The following is a 20,756-nucleotide window of genomic DNA, read 5'->3' on the forward strand; positions in this document are numbered from 1 at the left end:
GCACCCACTGGCCCCTGCCAGCCTGGGGGCCCTGGAGGCCCGACCAGCCCCAGTCCGGCCAGCCCTCCGCGCGGACTACCCAGCCTAGAATCCAAGTGGCGCCACTCCCACCCTGCCCCTCCCTGTGACATCCACCAGCGACGGCGCAATCTGGGTCTGCTTTCCCCAGGCAGAGCTGGGAACAGTGCCACCGGGAGCCCGGGAAGGCCCCTCGGTTGCAGCGGCAGGTGCTCCCAGCCCCCCAAGGCAGGGCTCAGTGGCAAGGCAAGCGCGGAATCACCAGTGGCGGAGCCTTTTTAAGCAGACCCTACATTCAAATTCTTTATCTCCAAGTCGAGGGCTGTGGCCCCTGCTCCCAAGGACGCGCAGCCGCAAGGACATGCAGCATGTAAGTACACAACCTGTAGCTGAAACCCTGGGAACCCCGGGGCGTGGCGGGAGCCATCAGAACGTGGTTGAGTAGCGCCTGCGCCTCTGCGGGGAGGCCCCAGTAGCTCATTCGGCTCTTGGCCCCACCTCGTGCAGACGCAGACCACCAGGTCCTTGTGGCTTCCTCTGGCCCGGGGTCTTCCCTTCGCACGGTTGTGGGGAGACAGGAAGGGACCGAGCCCTTCTCGGTAGCAGTCCCTACAGAAAGCTGCCTCAGTCTCCCCAGTCTGCACCCCAAGCCTCGTGGGGCCCAGTCCTGCTCCTGCAGCTCTGCCAGCCGAGTCATGAGTCATGGAAACCAGAGCTCACAGGGGTGCCGCGGGCGATGAGCATGGAGCAGGTCCTCAAGGTATAGCCGGACCAAGGGCTCCTATACCGCAGCAGCCAGCTACCCCGGACCGGCTCCAGTGGGCACACACCCTACATGTCCACAACGGAACCTAGCCCTGGGTGGCACGTGCTGATGGCAAAGAAATTACTGAACTAATTAAAAGACAAATATTTTAATCTAGTTTTCCCACTTCATACTAAATCATTAATACAGGTCACAAACTGCATTTCTGCAGACATCTAGAAAACAACCAGAAGTGTGTATATATCTCTCTCTATAGATCTTATTAATAAATTTTATTCGGACAAGAGAACTTGTGCCACAACAGTTTAAACAGCATGATTAAAGACCGCAGCACTCCCGAGAGTGGTCACAGGTATGTACAGTGTGGGAAGGAAAGCTGCACCTCAGAGCCGATCATGATCAAGTTAAAAACACCTCACATACAGCACACGTGCCAATAAACTCCTTCAGGTCATGACCAGCATGAAGAAAATCAGGACACAGATTTCAGCCAACGTTCTGTAAATGTGCACAGCAATATGCTGCATTTAAGAATTAAAATCAGATTCTACTGTAGTGTTAGCATCAAGCCCTTAGGAGAACCCCCCTCCCCATCTCCTTTTGCATTTACACACGCCAAAAACTATTCACACTTAGGGCGGGGCTGGGCAGCTGGCCACAGAACCAACAGGTCCTTGCCTGCGTGGGGACAGTGCGGGCTAATACTGAAGGTCTCTTTACATCCTGGCTCACAGCCGCCTTCTGGCTGCCACTCCATCTATCTGTCGTTAAAGAAAACCAGGAGAAAGCAATGCAGGTCTCTGGGAATCTCCTCCCTTCCAGAAGGAAAATGCTCTGCCAATTCAAGTTTCATTCAGGAAGACGGAAGGATTTAAGGCTTCGGTGACAATTATAATCCTCTGAGAAATTATTTTCCCTTATAGTCAAGATAAGATAATAGTGTTTACTGTACTTTCTCTTGACTCTTAAAATCCCTGGTATCAGTGTAGGCAACTTGCACCTGCAATGGAGTCTGCACGAGAGGAAGGTGTCTCCTCCTCCCGAAGGCTGTCCCAGATGACTCTCGTGGAGCACTTGTCAGCCCCTGGCTCCCGAGGAAGCAGAAGGACAACGAGGTTCCAGCGCTCTAGTAGGTCGAGGAAGCTGTGCTCATGGCATCGTCCGAGACTTTGGTGCTGGCGGGGTGGGTGCTTGCAAAATACTTGACGTCACTGTCCCGATCCATCTGAAGAGCCATGATGGTCTGTTCCACGGCTTCCTGATGACAGCTGGCAGAGGTTAAGAAATATTCTGGAGACACAAAGTGCAGATTACATATAAAATTAGTTTAATAATTCATAGTTTTAGCAGGTGTAAGTATACTAAGTTCTTAGTCACAAAGTGTAAACACAAGCTATGTTGAATTATAAACAGTAATCCAGATTTGTGTAATACAAAAACATCCCCAAACATGAGAGAATTTGAAGATTTATCTTGATTATTTCTAGAACAGACCAAATGGCAGCGAAGCTGACACAATAAAACTTTTACTTGGGATAGCTATTAATTTACTCAGTAAAAATGCCCCAAATACCAATCACACACACGAGTGAAAACCAGTCTTCTCTAGCCATTTCCTTATAATTGCTATTAAAACGATAAATGAATTCTAAAGGAGAAAAAAGCAGTATTCATTTACCCATATTCTTAGACATCTACTGCAAACCTTTCTGTGCTGCACTCACGAGTTTATGCATTAAATGGTATTTATTAGGCATTTTGGGGGGAGGACAATAAATGAAACGAGCTAAATCTCGAGCAGCTTATTAGGATGTGCAGCAAAGCAAATCCTCAGGGGCGCCTGTCTTCTGCCTAAGGAATGAAGAGGAGGAGGAAACACAAACATGCCTTCCGGCCTCGAACAGCAGTAACACCTGTCACGTGGGGCCGACCGAAGGCAAGAGTTTTTCCTCCTGTCTTAGAGCGACTATCCAATCTCTCAAACTAAGTCTGCAATTATAAAAGAAATGCTCTGGGGCGGGAAGGTGAACAAGTCCCTGTCCTCCAACCTGTGTCCCCTCTCAGGGGAGAGGACAAATCCATCAGATTACATCTGCAGACATACAATACTTCTCCCTCCGTGGAGTCCCCACGCATGCTCTCCGCCACACTCAGTTTTCCTAACGAGCCACCCACCTTTCTCCAGCAGAGTCTGTCTTAGTGTCTTGGCGAGCAGCACTCGAACGTTGGGAACCCTGTCATTCGCCAAGGTCAGCAGATGCGGCATCAGATGCACAGCGAACTGCTCCATGGGAAGGCAGTCGTCCTCAATGACGGTCTAGGAAAGACAAACAGCAGCTTCACATCCGACCGTTAGTCCACCAAACCAGAATACTGGCGAATGTTAGTGCTGAGAGATGACTGAAGTGCTCCAGATTTTAGTTACTTCTTTTTAAACCAATATTCCAGGCCCTTGGGAACTCAAAGCTAAGAGGACAGAATTTTAAGTCCCCACAGATAGTTTTTTAACAGTTCCACTGATTCCTGGAGTGTACGCAGTCACCCGCATTTACCAGCCCGCGCCGTGGACCCTGGGCACCCCCTAGTGGACGGCTGTGCGATGGCAGACGCCGACTCTAGGGAGACTCTAGGGAACCGGTGAACCTGGGAAGAGCCAGAGGCAAAACTCTGGTCCTTAAAGGTAAGAAAGAGGGTGTCGAGAGGCAAAGAGTGAAAGTCTCAGATAGAAAAATGGGTCACAAATGGGTAAGTCTTCACGTACCTGGCAGACAAAGACAAAGGCTTGCCGACCAGACCACTTGGGACATCTACCAAAGTTCTCCACAAGCTCATTGATGAGGTCCACTCCAAACGTGGGGGGCGTGGCCATGTGCAGCTTCTTCACCATCTCGCTGACCTACAAGACGCAGCACAGAGAAATAAGGAATAGCTTCTGCTCTAGGAGTTTACTGAACAGTGTGCTGCTCAAAAACTGTAAAAATTGTAACACATACCAACTTGTAGGAAATCCAACGAACAGAAGAAACTTTATCTGCACATAGATTCAGAGCAATGGGACGTAAATAGTCATAAACATCTCTGGGACTATATAATTCTAGAAGTAAAATCAGCTGTCTATAAAAATGAATTATAAAAATAAAATATAATTAAAATTTTAAAATAAATGAAAATAGGTTAATCATCTGAGTAATTTGTAATTCTGGATACTATTTGTAAGATGAACACATGCAAAGACTGGAAATTAAGGGTCTCTCATGCATAGCTGTCTCTAATCTGTACGTATCTAGAAACGCATTTAAACACTATGCAAGTTCAAGAAGTCTCTCCTCCACTCAAACGTAAGGAAAACAAATGCTGCAGAACTGTCTACAGGAACTGAGACAGAGCAATGCATTTCCTATTCAACTGGGACACGAACACATTTTTTCCACAGTAACTGTTCAGAATGCTAAGAAACTTCCATCTACAAATCAGTTTCCAGACAAGACGTTCCAGCAGTATCAGGTAACCTGATGTCTATCTGTCAAGGCTCTGAGCAGCTTCTAAGGGAATGATACGTTTACTAGGGATAACAGAAGTGAAGAGGTTGCCTGGAGACTGTTCCTCTTACAACCGGGGACACGTGAAGACTGACGGTGTACACCAGGCTACTCTGAGTAGACACAACAATGCCCTTGAAAAAATACCTCCGATAGGAATGAGATTTTTGCTTTTCAGATTTACATTTAAGACTATTTATATGCATAATCAGCAGAGAGTAAATTATAAGCATGAATATATGTAATACAGCAATGACCAATGTGTCTGTTTATGTACACACACACACACACACACAATACTCAGAGATGAGAAGCACGCTTATTGACTCCATTTTCTGACACTGCAAACTTTCTTGCTGGCCTCCCCGCGGTGTATACCACATGAGAAAATCTGGGGTCAGGAAAGCAAACTGGAGAGGGGCCGCTCAGCAGGCAGGATTTGAGGGACACATGCTGGGGGACAGGCGTAAAGCCCCGTGCACTCTGGGGCCCTTCTCTTTACCGAGCCTGAGCCTTATAGCAGCAAAGCCCACCCACCCATGGACACAGGCGAACACGCTGTGGCTGGTGGCAGAGGAGAAGAACTCTCTCCCACAGAGGAGGGCAGCCAACCTTCTTAAGCGAAGACCCTACACTGATAACTACACCACAGACCGCAGATTCAAAGCAGAGACTGGATGCTACAGGGAGAGGGTAAGTCTCTGAGAAAGCCCAGGGACCCAGGGCTTCCCAGAGACTGAGGCTGAACCAAAATAACAGAGATTCTCCCCTTCCCCAGCACAAGCCTACCATGTCTTACCAACAGTCTCCAGCTAGGGGAGGAGAAGAGACACCCCAGTTACCAAGGGTTCGCGCCAGCTGCAAGCCAAGGGTGGGACACTAACACATCAGAAGGCCCCCTGGGACCCCAGCTCCCACCCTCAGCAAAGGCCACTGGCAGGCCATAGTGAAAAGCAGCAAAGCTTACCGGGCACTGAGAGCAGTCACAGCAACAACAAAGCCCAAACCCAGCTTGCTCCTAATTAGACAGACCCAACCCTCCACCCTAATGGCAGAAGAGAGGTGCCTACATTCAGCCAGAAACCCAGCAAGCCAGGACTCAGTGAACGAAGAAAACAACAACAAAAAACCACCAAGACTATCAGTCCCAACCTAAACCCAGCAAAGACATCTTTTAAAAATGCCAAGTGAGGTCTGGAATCCAGAATACAGAGAAAAACACAACTCAACCCAATTGAAGACAAACACCCACTTAAAAAATGGGCATCGGACTTGCACAGGCATTTCTCTGGATTATATGCAAATGGTCAACAAGCATATGAAAAGGTGTTAACCACTACCAGTCATTAAGGAAATGCAAATCAGAATCACAAAACAACACTGCTTCACAACCACTAGAATGATGGCTATAATTTGGTAAAAAAAAAAAGGAAAACACCAAGTGTTGGGGAGGATGTGGTGAAACTGGAATCCTTGTGCACTGCTTGTGGGAATGCAAAACGGGACAACTGCTGTGGAAAATATTTTGATGCTTCCTCAACAAATTAAACAGAATTATCCAATAACCCAGCAAATCCACCACAAAATAACTGAAGATAGGTGTTCAAAGAAAAATCTGTACATGAATGTTCATAGCAGCAACAGTCACAGCAATAAAATATGTAGAAACAACCAAACATGCATCGATGGATGAATGAATCTTGAGAAGTGGTATACGACAGAGTATTATTCAGTTACAAAAATAAAGTTCTGACACATGCTACAGCATGAATGAATCTTGAAAACATTATGCTAAGTGAAGAAGTCAGACACAAAAGGCCACATGTCATAAAATTCCACTTTTATGTTCAGAATAGGCAAATCCGGAGAGTAGGTTAACAGTTGCTAGAAGGTGAGGGCACAGAAGGATGAGGAATGACTGTGGAAAGGCATGGTATTCCTTTGGGGGATTGGAATGTTCTAGAACTAGACAATGGTAATGGTTGCACAACACTACGAGTATACTAAATTTCCACCAATGGCAATTTTGGTTATGTGTATCTTACCAGAGTAAGAAAAAAAAGGCGAAATAGGTAAAAAACAAAAAAAAAACTAAAACAAAAAGCCCTGAATATATTCACTGCTAGCAAGACCTGCACTTCAAGAAATGTTTTATAGTACACCAGACAGAAACTTGTTATCTACACAAAGTGATGAACAAATAGCAAAAAGGTGAAGATGAACTAAGTAAATACCCCTCCGAAACATAGTCCAGTAAATTTTGAGAACTTACTCAGCCAGTTCAGCTCGAAAGCGCCAATTTCTACTATTATCTGTCACCAAAAACTCCTGAAGCTGATAAAGATATTCTCTTCTTTTGTCAATATGAAGAAGCTGAAGTGACAAAATAAAAAATATTTGCTAAGATATAGGCATTATTACTTTTACTTTTACTAGACTGCTTGACAACAACTATAATATAGTTAATTCTTCTGAGAACATATGTAGTAGGTACATCTAATTGTTTTAAAAACTGACATTAAGGTCATTTTCTCTGATAATCCCATTTACCTTTAAGAGTCTGATCTTTTTTGGAAATATTTGTTCCCTGAGCCATGCATGATCTCCTCTGAACCCTACAGTGCCTTGGTCACAGACATATGGTAGGACTGACCCACTGTATTCCTAGGGCACCCTTGTTACCATGAACTCTGTGAGGACAGTCATGTGCTCTCACTCACATGAGTGAGCCCAGTGCCTGGCACCGTGATAGCACGTGACAGGTACTCAATAAATATTTGCTGAGTGAAAGAAAATTTATCCCAATAATTGCTCTACGGCCATTTTAAAGTAGGTTTCTGGTTGCTAAGGGGGAAAACCCTAAAATTTGATATATACAGAAGCAAACAAACTTAACTTTGTATTGAACAGTTAAGAATCACGCAGAAATAAAAGCACTCTGAGAGTACAGGTTCATAGGGTATGTTCCAAGAACAAGGTACTTTAGGAAATCTTGGACGTTTTTTTGGTTAACTTGATGTTGGACATAACATCGGTGGAGTAATTCTGAACTACCTGACATATACTGTGGAACAGACTAAACGACTGAGTATGTTCATGTTAAGAACAGAGTTTTTACCATGAAAGAAAAGGAAAAACACAAAGTGTTTTTGTGAAAAAGGAAAGAAAATGGTGTGGGACTGGAAGAGGAGTTATCAATATGAACTCAGTAATTAAAAAAAAAAAAACCCAAACCAAAAAACCACTCCTAGTTCCTGTTCCTACAGAGAGGAAATGACCCCCAGGGAGCAGTGGGCACATCGGCCTGGGTCGCAGTTCTAACTCCCGCACTCCGCTGGAAAACCCAGGCTCCTTGGAGAAACCGCGGACTCGGGGCTGGGGCACAGAAAGGAGAAGGTGGGCCCGGAAGCAAGGATGTGCTTAACTTAACGTGAGGGGACAGATCAGAGGGGCACGGGAGGCAGCTTTCCGGGGCTCCTGTCAGCCAAACTCATGTTCAGAACCAAGGACAGAAATGGATTACTCTGAATAGGAAAAATTCCAGAGTTCACACCTAACACAAAAAAAACTTCCAAGGAGGGGGAGGGAGAGAAGGAAAAGATGAATTTTACATGAGAATGCCAACTAATAAATGGAGAAGGAATTATAAAAATAGAAAATCGGCATTTTACAACCAGCACAGTAACGACTGATTGAGGTGAGACCCGTGTATAGATGCACGGATCAAAGCTCTGGGTGACAGACTAGGGGTGGGGGGGAAGTGTTTGGAGTTTGAAGGTCTCCCCCCGACTCCAAGTGATGACTAATCAGGGAGGTGACAGGTGGTTTTACAGTGGAGGGAGTGGGCCCACACCACCACAGTCGCCTGTCCAGAGTCAGCATCGCCTGTGAGGCAGTGATCGTGCCCTACCCCCACGGGACATGCGGACAGGTCACGTGCCAGCCCGCCAAAGCCGCGGAACTGACTCTCAATGCATAACACGTGTAGACTGATGGCCATCTGCAACACAAGCAGCTCAGCCTCTTCAAAGATGCTTGTGACATTAAAGACACAAGTCAGGAAACTAACTGTTCTGGAGTTAAGAGGGCTAAAGAGACTATATTTAAATTCAATATGCAATTCCTGATTGGATTCTGAATTGGGGGTGGTGGCAGGAAGCTCTAATGGCACATCAATGGAACAGGCTGAGAAATTTCAGTATGATCTGTATAAAACAATACAGTGTCAAACACAGTACCAATGTTTTTTGAAAGTAGGATTATATCACTTCTGTACCTCCAAACTTCAAACTATAAGAGCCAACTTCAAGGTTATAGTTTAAGGAACAACAATATTCCAGGACTAACAAGTTGTAAGATCACAGGTGTTTACCTCCAAGACCAGAGATCCATACCGACTCCTAAAATATGGACTTCTAAAACATCACATAGCGCCTCCGAACTAAATGTTCATGGAATTTTTGTACATATATTTAATTCAGTAATTTTGAAAAGTGCTTGTAATCATGATCTAACAGTGTTTAAAAATGAAATTTAGTGTAATGATTTTAAAATTAAAAATTAAGGTGCCTCCTTAGCGCAGTAGGCAGCGCGTCAGTCTCATAAAATTAAAAATTGAAAGGACACCAGCTAAAGTGATCAGAATGGGACTACCTCATTTTTTTTTTTAATTTTAAAACTTTTTTTTTTTTTTTTAAGATTTTATTTGACAGAGAGAGAGAGAAATCACAAGTAGGCAGAGAGGCAGGCAGAGAGAGAGAGAGGGAAGCAGGCTCCCCACTGAGCAGAGAGCCCGATGATGTGGGGCTTGATCCCAGGACCCTGGGATCATGACCTGAGCCGAAGGCAGAGGCTTAACCCACTGAGCCACCCAGGCGCCCCTCATTTTTTTTTTTTTTAAGTCACATCTCACTATCAGCTCATGACTCTGTCTTCTTACATAGAACACATAGGGAAACTTCATCTTGGTGGACAGAGAAAACCAAAAATTCCACAGTGGAACTTTAGTCTGTTTTTATGCAGAAAAATTTTAAAAGTTACCTTCAGAAAATCATGCAAATGTTTAAGAACACCTATCCTGACTTCGTCGAGGTCTTTTAAAAATCCATTAAAGATCGGAACGAGATCTGCAGCTGTCAGTTGGTCTCCGAGAATAACTGCAAGCTCGTGGATGGAGAAGGCTAGCGTTCTTCGAACTTTCCACTGCAGAGATAAAGATGACCGCATTCATAAGCGACGCACACAGTACTGAGCACTTTACCTCTCAGCCGGCGGGTGAAGGTGAACAGATCTGGATGTTCCCAAGCTCAAACAATTAAATCGGAACAGAAGTAATGGTTAAGAACAGAAGCTTGGCTTTAAATGCCTGCTGTCTCAAAAACTGGCAGAGAAATTTCAAAGCCCTACACAGTACGTATTAATCTCCTTTCATTTACAAAGGGAAAAAAGTCTGAAATCACTACGAGCATAGTCTTTGTAGTTCTCTGAACACTGGACGCCTGAATTACAGGTGTCCCACAGGCTGGTGAGTATTGTCCTTGCTTGACTGTTCCCCTTCTGATTCTTGTACAGTCTATCTTATGGTTAAAAAAAACAATGAAATTTGCTTTTAGGGAATTGGCAATTAAAGAAATGTAAGAATGGGAAAATGTAGGAAAGTTTACATTAAAAACATTTTTTATGTTGCTTTAGTTTAAAAATTTTTTACTTTGCTACTCAGCTTAGAACACTCTACTTGCTGAGAATTTACAGCAAGAGTTTTATCCCCAATCCCAAACACTAGACCCCACCCTTGAAATAAAATTTCATACCCACATTCAAGCAGATGAAGGCAGAGATGTTCTGATGGAGGGGAGGGGAGAGGAAGGGATAGAGGCATGAAGCCCTGCCCATCCGGGGCCTTCCTAGTCACCAGGGGCCCTGAGGTGCACACCCCACAGGAATGGTGAAAAGGCCTGTGGAACGAAGACGGAAAACTGCCAGTGTGGAGGGTACTGCACTCTGCAGAGTGGGCCTTTGCAGTCCCCTACCCAGTTCCACTGGTGAAGAAGCGTGTGAACACAGGATAAATTCACTTCACCCGGACCCTGGCTAACCTCATAAGTCAGAGAAGGAACTTAAACTATGTTCTCTCAAGATTACTTTCAACTGCTACCTTGCTGAGTCAACAGCACAACTTGAAAAATGCATTACCAACACATTTAAGGGAAAATTATTCATATCTCAGTATAAATTAGTCTAACCAGACTGCTTTCTTAATAACCAAGAGATGAATTTCACCAAATAGATCTTCTGGAAGAGGGGCAAAATTTTGGTGTATGATACAGAAAGAAAGCAGACCTAACAGGAGGGGAAGTTAAGTCAACAAGATCTAGGAAAAGAGCCACAAAATCACACGGATATCCAGGCAAGATAGCCTAGGGTCAGTATTTCACATTTTCTTTTCTTTCGGAGGGGATGGTGTTGGTAATGTGTAGGTCTCGAGGAGAGCATGCTCATGTGTGCTTGTGTACACACACACATACACACAAACACACATACATACAGCTTCCCTGGCCTTTACTGCAACGCTCACCGACCCAGGGCCCAGAGCTCAGCAGAGCTAAAACTACTACAGTTCTATCAAGGTTTTAAGAAAATAAAAGAAACATTTATAACACTGTGCATAGAAACAATCTACACAAAACTTAAGACAGTAACACATTTGTAAGTTAGGAACTTGGGCAGGTCAGATGCAATAATTTCCAAGGGGTAGAACTTGGACCACACAAAAGCAAGCTCTCTGGTATTACTTTTGAGCTCTTCTGCACGTGACTTCCTGTAATACCAAGTACTTGCTGGAACATGAACAGAAGCCCTACCGGGCTCTGCGGGGCACGTCCACACACACTCACCTGCATGTCTGATGCCAGCGTCTCATAGGTCTCTCTCAGGCAGTGCCAGTTCTGCCTTCCCAGGGTCAGGGCCACGCCGGGAAGGCTGTATGCACAGTGCTTCGCGATCTCAGTGTCGACTGTCTGTGCACGAGATGGGTCCGTCATAGATAAATACTGATCTAACAGAGCCTGAGGCACAACATCCTGATGGAGAGAGACACACAGCCCAGACTTAGTGTAGCAGGCCAGGCATAAATTGAGTAAACTTATTTTTATTTTATTTTATTTCTATTTATTTATTTCTTTTTTTAAAATTTTTTTTTTAAATTTATTTGATAGAGATCACAAGTAGTGAGAGAGGCAGGCAGAGAGAGAGGAAGGAAAGCAGGCTCCCTGCTGAGCAGAGAGCCCAATGCGGGGCTCGATCCCAGGACCCTGGGATCATGACCTGAGCCGAAAGCAGAGGCTTAACCCACTGAGCCACCCAGGCGCCCTGAGTAAACTTATTTTTAAATAGATGAAGAATAACAGAGCATCTCAACGAGCAGAGAAAAACCCAGTCTCAAAGTTTCAGGGATCTACTGAGAAGAGGTAAGAAAAACATACTAAGGAAAATATACATGTAAATAAAAGCAGCCACTCTAGAAGAAAAACAGGAAGATCTTAAAACAGAATACAGTGTAGGGGATGATTAGAACTGATTACTGTATTGAAAAGCTGCATCAACAGTAGGACTAGCACCTCTCAACACTGGCCAGGTTGGTCAAGTCTGACGTCATCTCGTGAATGGGACAGAACAGGGGCACTATTACCAACCTGGATTTTATAAAACCACCACCCACCTTTCAATGGAAATTGAGCAATTACCTATAAAATTTAAGAGTGAATAAATTTCTAACTGTTCATATAAACATTAGGAAAAGAAGAATGTCCACACAATCTTGTTAATGTACACATTACACAGCTCTGGGAGAACATACAAAATAAACAACACTGGTTGGGGGTGCGGGGAGCGCACACGCGCATACACACATACAGAGGCAAGGTACAAACTAGTATATTCCAAATATTCCATAAGAAAATTTTCCCCACATTTAAAATTTCTGAAACTGGCATGTAACTCGCCAATGATGGTGCTTTATATAGCTTTGGGACATTTTTTGTATTTTCATCTCTGAAATTGAGCTGTATCTTGTAATGCTTGGCAAATTAGGCACCGTGAAATACCTAGGTATGATAGCATGGTTCTGTCTTTGACAGACAAAAAGGGGTCCGTGTTCTTGTTTCTGAACCCATAAAATGTTTATGAAGAAACACCTGGGTGGCTCAGCTGGATAAGCGTGTGACTTGATTTTGGCTCAGGTTGTGATCTCAGGGTCATTAGATCGAGCCCCGTGGTGAGGCTCTGCTTTGGGTGAGGAATCTGCTTAAAAGTCTCTCCCCCTCTGTCCCTCCCCCTCAGAAAGGTAGGAAGGAAGGAAGGAAAGAAAGGAAGGAAGGGAGGAAGTTGTGATCCATGGTTACTCTGAAGAATGTGATCACAGCTGTGAGAAGAGGAAGATTTCTGCTTGTATTCTACTCTATGAGTTTTCTTACTGTATTATATACTAGTATTACTAATAATTATTGATAATTTATTAATCATTAATAATTTATTAATAACAAATTAATAAAAATACAATAAAAGAACCCATTGTAAGGAGGACCAGATTTGGTGGGATATGGGTTTCGAAGAGGAATGAACAAGGCACTCACCACAGAGAGACGTGCTGTCACTTACTTGCACTTTGGATCTCCTCTCCTCATCAGGGCTAAAACTACTGTTGGTGCTCAAGTCCGAATCATTATGAATATAGCAAAGCGTAGACTCCATATTCTGTTAGGAAAAAAATATTTACGTGAAGAACTGTCCCTTCTGTAAGTGTCCTTCACTTAAACCATCTTACTAAGTTACTTACCTTTCACGACTACCCAAAGATATAAATACATACAAATTCTTCAAGCTTTTAAAAGCTTATAACCATACCCAAGACCTCGTAAGAACTGCCCCCCCAACTTGAGTCTAACTTGCATAATACGTTGCTAAATGTATGCAAATGAATTCCAGAATAAACTCATGAAAATATGTAAATTGAGAAGTAATTCTGAAATGGCTCCAAGATCTAAAATTAGCTTACTTGTAAGATAGTATTATTATATCATAGAGGGTGCTTCTGGTCAGTGCTTTATAGGTCACGGGATGTCCTATGTAGTTGTTCTTCTACTGTTGGCTATTTCTAATTTCACAAATGTTATTTTTCACCAGCTCCAAAAAACTCCAAAACAAACAAAACACCTTCTAAAATGCAGAGATACCATAGCATTCAAATCTCCAGTGATGACAGGTGGCCAGGGCTTCATTCTGAAGCACAAGTATCCTTTAAGATTTCTAAGTCTACCAGCTGTCACCTAACAAGAAGCAAAACAGAAATCCACTGCCACTCTAAGAGCCCTCTCCATCCCTGGTGTGTACGCCAGCATTCTTCCCTGAGTCCATCGCTTGGCTGCTCTGATCTGGGACCAACCAATCCTGGCAACCAGTGGTGCTATTCCTTCCCTGCGTTTCTCTCAACAAGGGTTAGAAATACCGATCCCACGTGATGCTGGCTGGGGGCGGGGGTGCGGCAGGAGATCGGGGTAGGATCACACAGAACAGCTCCAAGTACACAGGGAAGATGATGCTCATAACAGTACCCACCCTCACACTCCAGAGTCCAGATAATGCCACTGGCCCTCCGCAACATGGCCTCAAGTCCCGATCTTCCGCTCAGAATGCTGTGTTGCTTGCTGCAGTGAAATGGTCCCATCAGAAACAAAGCACCTCTCCAAAAAGAAAAGGGAAGAGTTAATGATTCTTGACAAAGGGCTTTGTTTCCAGTAAGACTATTTCACTGCAGTGAGCTACGTTAACACATTGAGGCTACTCCAATAGTCATGTAGACAGGATTGGGATTTACACTTCCAAGCACCGAACATGACACTAATGTCACAAAGACAGGATGTGGTGACAGTTACCTTCCCTTTATGCCAAGAGCGAGCTGAGAAAATCGGCAACAAACAGAATGCCCTCATTAGAAAGTGATCGGCTACAACTATTCCCCAACAAAAGACTCCGGATTGGAATGGAGCTCACTGGAGAAACGCGTGACTGAGTGCATTACCTCAACAGCATCGCGGATTAAAGGCACGGAGGCGTCGTGATTTATTTTACAGTTTGGTGGCTCGTTCACACCCAGCCCGTCCTGCACATCGCTTCTCCTTTCTGCATCGATGGCCTCCTCGCGAGCGTCCAGGCTGGAAGCGCGCAGCGCGGCGGACAGCACGTCCACTTGCGCTGTGGGCGGAACAGGGAAAGGGCGTGTGAGCGGCAGAACCGGCAGCGTGCGGGCAAGTCTCTTCTCCGTTCGCACTACAGGTTATCAATGAAATGTATACTTTTTTGACCCTGCCATCAAAAAGCTGAAAAAAAAAACTACTGCGGTAAATCATTAGTCCTTCGAGAGAAAAAGGGAAAAACTAATATGCTTTCATGAGATTAAAAATGTTTATCCACTACTGTACATTATTCTGCGTTAGTATGAAAGAGAAATGCTATCTAGTTTTGGAGGTACCTCCAGTTTATTAAAAGGAGTCAAGTTCAGTGTAAGTTAACTATGTTTTGGTAGTGCAAGAATCGAACTGACAAGGCTTACTTACTAAGCTATTTAGCAGAAGAGCAGTCACACAACCCTGCCAACATAAAACAACGGTAATTACAAAGATTTTTGGTGCAGTTACATTTCAATATCTCATATCTTATTCCCGTTTATTTTATTTTCCTTTAATTCCTTTTGAAAATGAAATCAGTGGCTTAGACCCCCCCCCCCCCCCCATGTGAGCGCTGTCTTGCTTGTAGCAAACCAAAACGACAAATTACCACAAGTGATTCTTAAATCTGGCAAACACCACTACCTATGTTTGGAGTTACACCTTCTTTCTAAACGTGATCCAAACTAAAGTAAGGCATTCTTCCTTCTCCCAAACAATTGAGACATGTAGCCCCCTGCCCTCCAAAAATGCTTGTTTGAGTAACAATCCACTGGGATGCTCAAAATATAAAAATTCATCAATTTTAACTTCGAAATTAATTAGTAGAAAGATTAGAAAGTGTGTCCCCACTTCACTCAGAGATTATTTAAAAAAAAAAAAAAAAGCAATCCGAGGGCTCTCACTGAGCGCCTGTTATGCGGCTGTAGCATTCAGGAAACTCAAGGCCAAACACATCAGGCCCCTGGCAACAGAGACACAGGAGACAAGCGTGATGAGCTTCTATTCTATTGAGGTCATCGGCTGCTTAACTAAGTAAACTGAAGGTATTTAATCATAAAGAGTTACTCATGAAAAGTATGCACATTCTTTTGAGAATTCTAGCTGCAATTTGTACTAATCCTTTCAATCAGTTTAGGCTCCCTTCTGGAATCTTTTGAAGTTTCCAAAACAAAATCAAAACAGTCCCAAAGGAGACAGCACGATACATAAAGGTTAGAATGTTTTGTCCCACATAAAGTGCACAGGGTGTGAGAAAGAGCCCTAATGCCTTTTGTTTCCCAGGATGTAACTAATCAAAAGCCTTTCACAGAAAATGCCTTATATGAGTCATTTCTCTTGAAATGGACTACATATTTCTCTTTGTCTACTTTAAGATCTGTACATTCACAAACGTTTAAATGAGTTATACTGTGAAGTTACCTTCCCCAACAAACTGATATATAAAGATAAAGACAGAGCCTAGCACCTGAGGAAACCTAATGCTTCAACTCTCCACCCAGAGAATGAAGTAGAATCCAATGCCGGGCTAAATGCTGAAATTTCAGCAGGATACACCACAACAAGTTTAAGAAAACCGAATGCATGGGTCTTCAGCAAAATCTGCATTTTACTTAAAATATAGACTGAAATCCCAGGAACCAAGGCTGGTTTCATCATGGACTCGTGAAGAAACAGAGTCCCCAGTGAGTCATGCTTAGAAGTAGAGACAACCTAGAAACTTGGAATTTTATTCCTTCCCTAAAGAAGTTAGTACAGTTAAGCTAAAACTTTATAACAATCTCTCACTTTTATACAACATACTGGTGGTTGGTCACAAATTCCTAATAATTTGTTGATTTCAATCAGGGAATAAGAGGATTTTTTCTGACCATGGCTGCCAAAATGGCCCAATTCTTCTATGGGGTCTATACTGGGTAAAAATCTGCATTTGGTGAGCTTGGGCATTTTTTCCTTTTGTAGTCTATGAGTCTAGCTAGAGTAAGCCAACATGGCATCAGTAATGCTACTCAGAGTTCAACCCTGAATCAGCCTGGTGATCCCAAATGCTAGAGATTTTGAAACTGCCCTAGACAAAGCCAGAAAAACCTCAAATTCCCTAGGTAGGTATTTCAGAAAAGATCACTTACACCTTCTTCGTGTTTTCCTACTTCCCCCTTTGGCCCTCCATACAGGCTGTTTCTGTTCTAGGACTGAGAAAGGACTCTCTTTCTCTGACAAGAGCATCTCTCTAGTTGCTGGAAACACAAGTTTTTCTGACCAAAAATCCACCAAGAAAAAAACCCCATGAATGTTTTGACGAAGGGAAGAGTTAAATGAGCAAGACTGGGAAGCAAAAGGTGCCTTATAAGCAGCGGCCCCAACCCTGTCCCGGCTTCCCAACAATGCCCACTAGCCGCTAGCGACGAGGGAAGGGGACGAGTGGCGCAGAGGCCTGGGAGTGCCGAAACCCGACTTGAGCATATGCCCGAAAACGCCTTCTCTGGGCAGTGCGGCTTTACCACTCCACAGGCCAGTGGACAAGAAAAACTTACACACGCAACAGAACTAACTCAAAAGGTGGACATTTCCTGACAGTTTGTGGCTGCCCACAATGGCAGAATTAGAAATGAGGACGTGTCCGAAATTAAGGTACAGCCCTTCAAAACACCTTCCGATACTAGGGAGAATTAAGGCATAGTTACTGAAATTTTAACACAAGTTAAACATGCCCTCAGATGGCAATGAAATAAAAAGTTCAGAAATTCTGTAGCCCAAGGAGAAAATGCCCAACACTGCCCGTCTACGTTTTACTGCAGCACGCAAGACGCACAGTGGTTTGTGTGTGAGAAGTCCGCTTCCTGGGCTCTGCGAGGCCGGGATTTTGGTCTCTTTGCTGCTGCTGTGTGTTTAGTGCTGAGGAAAAGAACTCGCACAGCAGTAGGTGCTGAGTAACGCTGAGTGCACTGATGAGTCAAGGCTTATGTCCCGAGAGGGTGGTCACTACGCACAGCAAGAACAGGGCAGCAGATGTCGATTACAGCGGGTGTAAGAGCTGAACCAGGAAGACTGGATTAAACCGCCATTCAGTACTTGTACTGAAATCACTCACCTGTGGCCTACACATTCACAGTCCTATCTTAAGTGAAACAGGATTAGCCGCCTTCTGAAACAAAGCCGGATCCTCTAACTCGCATGTACACACAGGTCTTTTTGAAAAGGCACGCTCTCACTTTTAGCTTATTTGTTAAAAATGTTTTTAACATAGCTCATTCAAATATTTCAATTACCATCTGTTACGTGCTCTAACACGTCAGAGATCTGGCGGGTACTGGAATGCAGTGAGCACTCCCACAACAGCCCTAAAAAGCCCAGCTAGTGATCTCTTTCTCATAAAAATGGAGCATAAGATTGATTCAAAATATGTGTTAGTGAAGTCTGACAAACTGAATAAACTGACAAATAGTAGGGCTGTTAAAGCTAAAAGTTTTTTTTAAAGCTAAAACCTGTAAAGACCAATGTTTATCGAGCATTGAGTACCCTCTGCTGTGAACAGTCTGGGTTTCAGGTGGAATTTTCCGGGTCTCCACGTGTCCCATCTGGGGCGGAGGAGACAAATGCCCCGGTAAGATTCTGATGAAGGTGCTAGGAAACGGAAACCGCAGTGCCCTCTACCTTGTCAAGCCGTCCTAGAACGCAGACTATTGGGTCACGGGGTAAACAACAGTGACAGGAGCCACACTGAAGAATGAGCAAAGAAAGCAAGGCTGTAAGGTTTTCATAAAAAATAATCTACCATGAGAGATTTAAAAAATACAATATTCTATTGGAAATAGTCCATCCCCTGTTCTTTCCCTTGCTGCAGAATATATTAAACAGCAATGATAAAAATAATTATACAAAAGGGAATGAACTAGTGATACACAGAATGACAAGGATAAATTTCAAATATATGATGCTAAGGGACAGAAATCAGACTCAAAAAAGGCTTTTATTACCTGATTCTATTTATGTTGTATTCTGGAACAGGCAAAATCACAGGGACAGAAGGCAGGTTGGTGGTTGCTAGTGGCTGGGAAGAAAGGACTGACTAAAGGTGTGTGAAGGAATGTTCTGGGGCGATGGAATGGTTCTGTATCTTGACAGTGGGGTGGTTACAAGTGGCTGTGTGTCTAATCTCACACAAGTGTCCAATCAGAAAGCTGGATTCTACTGATATAAACTAAATCCCCCCCAAAAGAGGCTAAAAATAATGAAACTGACCATTTGCCAGTTAAATTAATGTTCAACAATCACGGACATGAACTTGCCCTTCACTCAAGTCATTTTTCTCCAAGTTTAAAATTAAAACAGGAAATCTTTAAAAATGACAAATTAAAGCCAATAAAGATAACTGAGAATTTAACCACCACGGATACAATTTTCAAAGTTTAAACACAACAGATTTAGTATGTTTTTATAAGAATACTGAAGCTATCTATCATGTTATCTGCTTTAAAAATGGGCATTTCCCAACACTTAGCAAACTGACAGTTTAGAAATTTTAGCTTCTGAAACTAACAAGGTAAAAAAAGGAAAATGGAAAGGAAAGGAAAAGGAAAAGAAAGAGAAAGAGAGAGGGAGAGAAAAAGAGGGAAAGTTATTCAGTCCACAAAGTGATAGACGATCTGAAGATTTGTAGTTACGGGAGATTTTCCAAAATCGGCTTTGTGAAATTCAGATGTCACTGGATGGTTATAGAGAGTCACAAGCAGGGCTTTACTCTTCAAAGGAAAAGACAACACCTGCATCTGGTCCCGGCCCCACAGACCTTAAACCAGGTCCCAAGCCCCAGCAGGCAGAACAATGCCTCAGGTTGACTCATTTCCTACCCACTGACTTAGAACACATTTCCCCTTTGTAAGAGGGCCCTTTTTAACACAGAACAGCCTTTAAGACCATTGTCCACCATGAAAGAATCTGGGTAATAGATGTGTAATCCCATGGAAAAAAGTCGAAACTGAGAAACCAAAATCCAAATGACCGTTATAAATGTTCATAGCTCTTAAAACACATTCCATGAACAGACAGCTCTGTCTACTGTTAATAGACCACAGTCCTTCCTTAAAATACACTGTATCTGCTATTTTATAAAAAAGTTAATAAGGCCCAGAATGAAATAGTTAAGGCAGGGTTCCAGACTAAAACTGGAAAGCACTGTTTGAACAACTGTGACGATTTCAGGGAGAGTAATCTGTAAATCAACAAATCTGTGTGTGTGCGCTCCAGTTAGCAACACAGTGATGAGCTCATCTAAACAAAACTTCCTAGGTACCAGATTAATTGTATTTATCAAGACGATGATGATGGTGAAAATAAATTTTTAAAAAGGCAATTTTTCTGGAAAAAGAGTTGGCAAATAATATTTTATATCTGCTTTAGAGTAAAGAACTTGATAGACTCTTCCATACCTTTAACGTCTGGATCATCAATGTGCGGCTCTAGGTTTTCTATCATTTCTTCAAGTTCCTTTCTGGTGGCCATAGTGATATTTGAAGAACCTGGTGCGGTGACTTCAGAGGTTTCTTCTGGTCTCTCTGGGCTGAGAGTATTCCCACAGCCCTGCTCAAGCTCTATGTCTAGATCTATTTCAGGAAGAGGAGTCCTCCAGAAATGGAAGGAGTTGTACAATTCCTGATCTAAGAGAGCTGAATCTGGTGAACTGGCGCCACCCTCTGGCCGTAATGCAGATTTGTAGTTAGCAGGTTTTTTATCATTCTCATTACTAGCTGCTTCCTGATGAGATTCTGAGGACAAAGTACAAAGTAAAGAGCTGTCCATTGGGACACTTATTTCACCTGGAGATTTCCTAGATGTTTCAGCATGATCTTCCACCATGTTTTCCAGTTTGACACTGGAATTACTAATACTGGGATCTGAAGAAACATCCTCTGGCCTGATCTGTACATCCTCTGGAACTTCTTGATCTCTGATCCTTTTATTGTTTCATTTGGGGGGAAAAAAAATGAAAGTGTAAAAATAATTACTGAAAAAAACTCAATGAGAGACACTACATAAAATATTTAGACAAGTTCAATATTAAATTTACAGATTATCCATATAAATCGAGTAGTGTATATACTGGTAATGCTTCTTTTTCCATCAGCTGTTCTGTACTCAGAGATGTGAACATCTGTTAAGCATAAGTCTAGATATTAAAGCATTACACGAGTTGGAAAAAATAACATTGTAGAA

General features: G+C 43.2%; 1 protein-coding gene across 7 annotated transcripts in view; it reads right to left on the bottom strand.

Moving 5' to 3' along the window:
• Window positions 1–916: 916 nt before the first annotated feature.
• Window positions 917–20,756, bottom strand: part of PPP4R1 (protein phosphatase 4 regulatory subunit 1) — a 61,582-nt gene continuing 41,742 nt past the window's right edge. For 6 of the 7 annotated variants that reach the window (XM_032309379.1, XM_032309381.1, XM_032309378.1 and 3 more), the window contains 10 exons: window positions 19,973–20,496; window positions 14,399–14,571; window positions 12,979–13,074; window positions 11,217–11,402; window positions 9,364–9,525; window positions 6,596–6,696; window positions 3,778–3,898; window positions 3,546–3,680; window positions 2,960–3,101; window positions 917–2,074 (listed from right to left, as the gene is read on the bottom strand). In XM_032309379.1, coding sequence (XP_032165270.1) covers window positions 1,911–2,074; window positions 2,960–3,101; window positions 3,546–3,680; window positions 3,778–3,898; window positions 6,596–6,696; window positions 9,364–9,525; window positions 11,217–11,402; window positions 12,979–13,074; window positions 14,399–14,571; window positions 19,973–20,496 — 1,804 coding nt within the window. In that variant the 3' untranslated portion in view covers window positions 917–1,910. Of the gene's footprint in view, window positions 2,075–2,959; window positions 3,102–3,545; window positions 3,681–3,777; window positions 3,899–6,595; window positions 6,697–9,363; window positions 9,526–11,216; window positions 11,403–12,978; window positions 13,075–14,398; window positions 14,572–19,972; window positions 20,497–20,756 lie in introns of those variants that run through there. The other variant, XM_032309383.1, reaches the window with a different exon arrangement.

Source organism: Mustela erminea, chromosome 13, assembly GCF_009829155.1.
Source record: "Mustela erminea isolate mMusErm1 chromosome 13, mMusErm1.Pri, whole genome shotgun sequence".
Taxonomy (NCBI): Eukaryota; Metazoa; Chordata; class Mammalia; order Carnivora; family Mustelidae; genus Mustela; species Mustela erminea.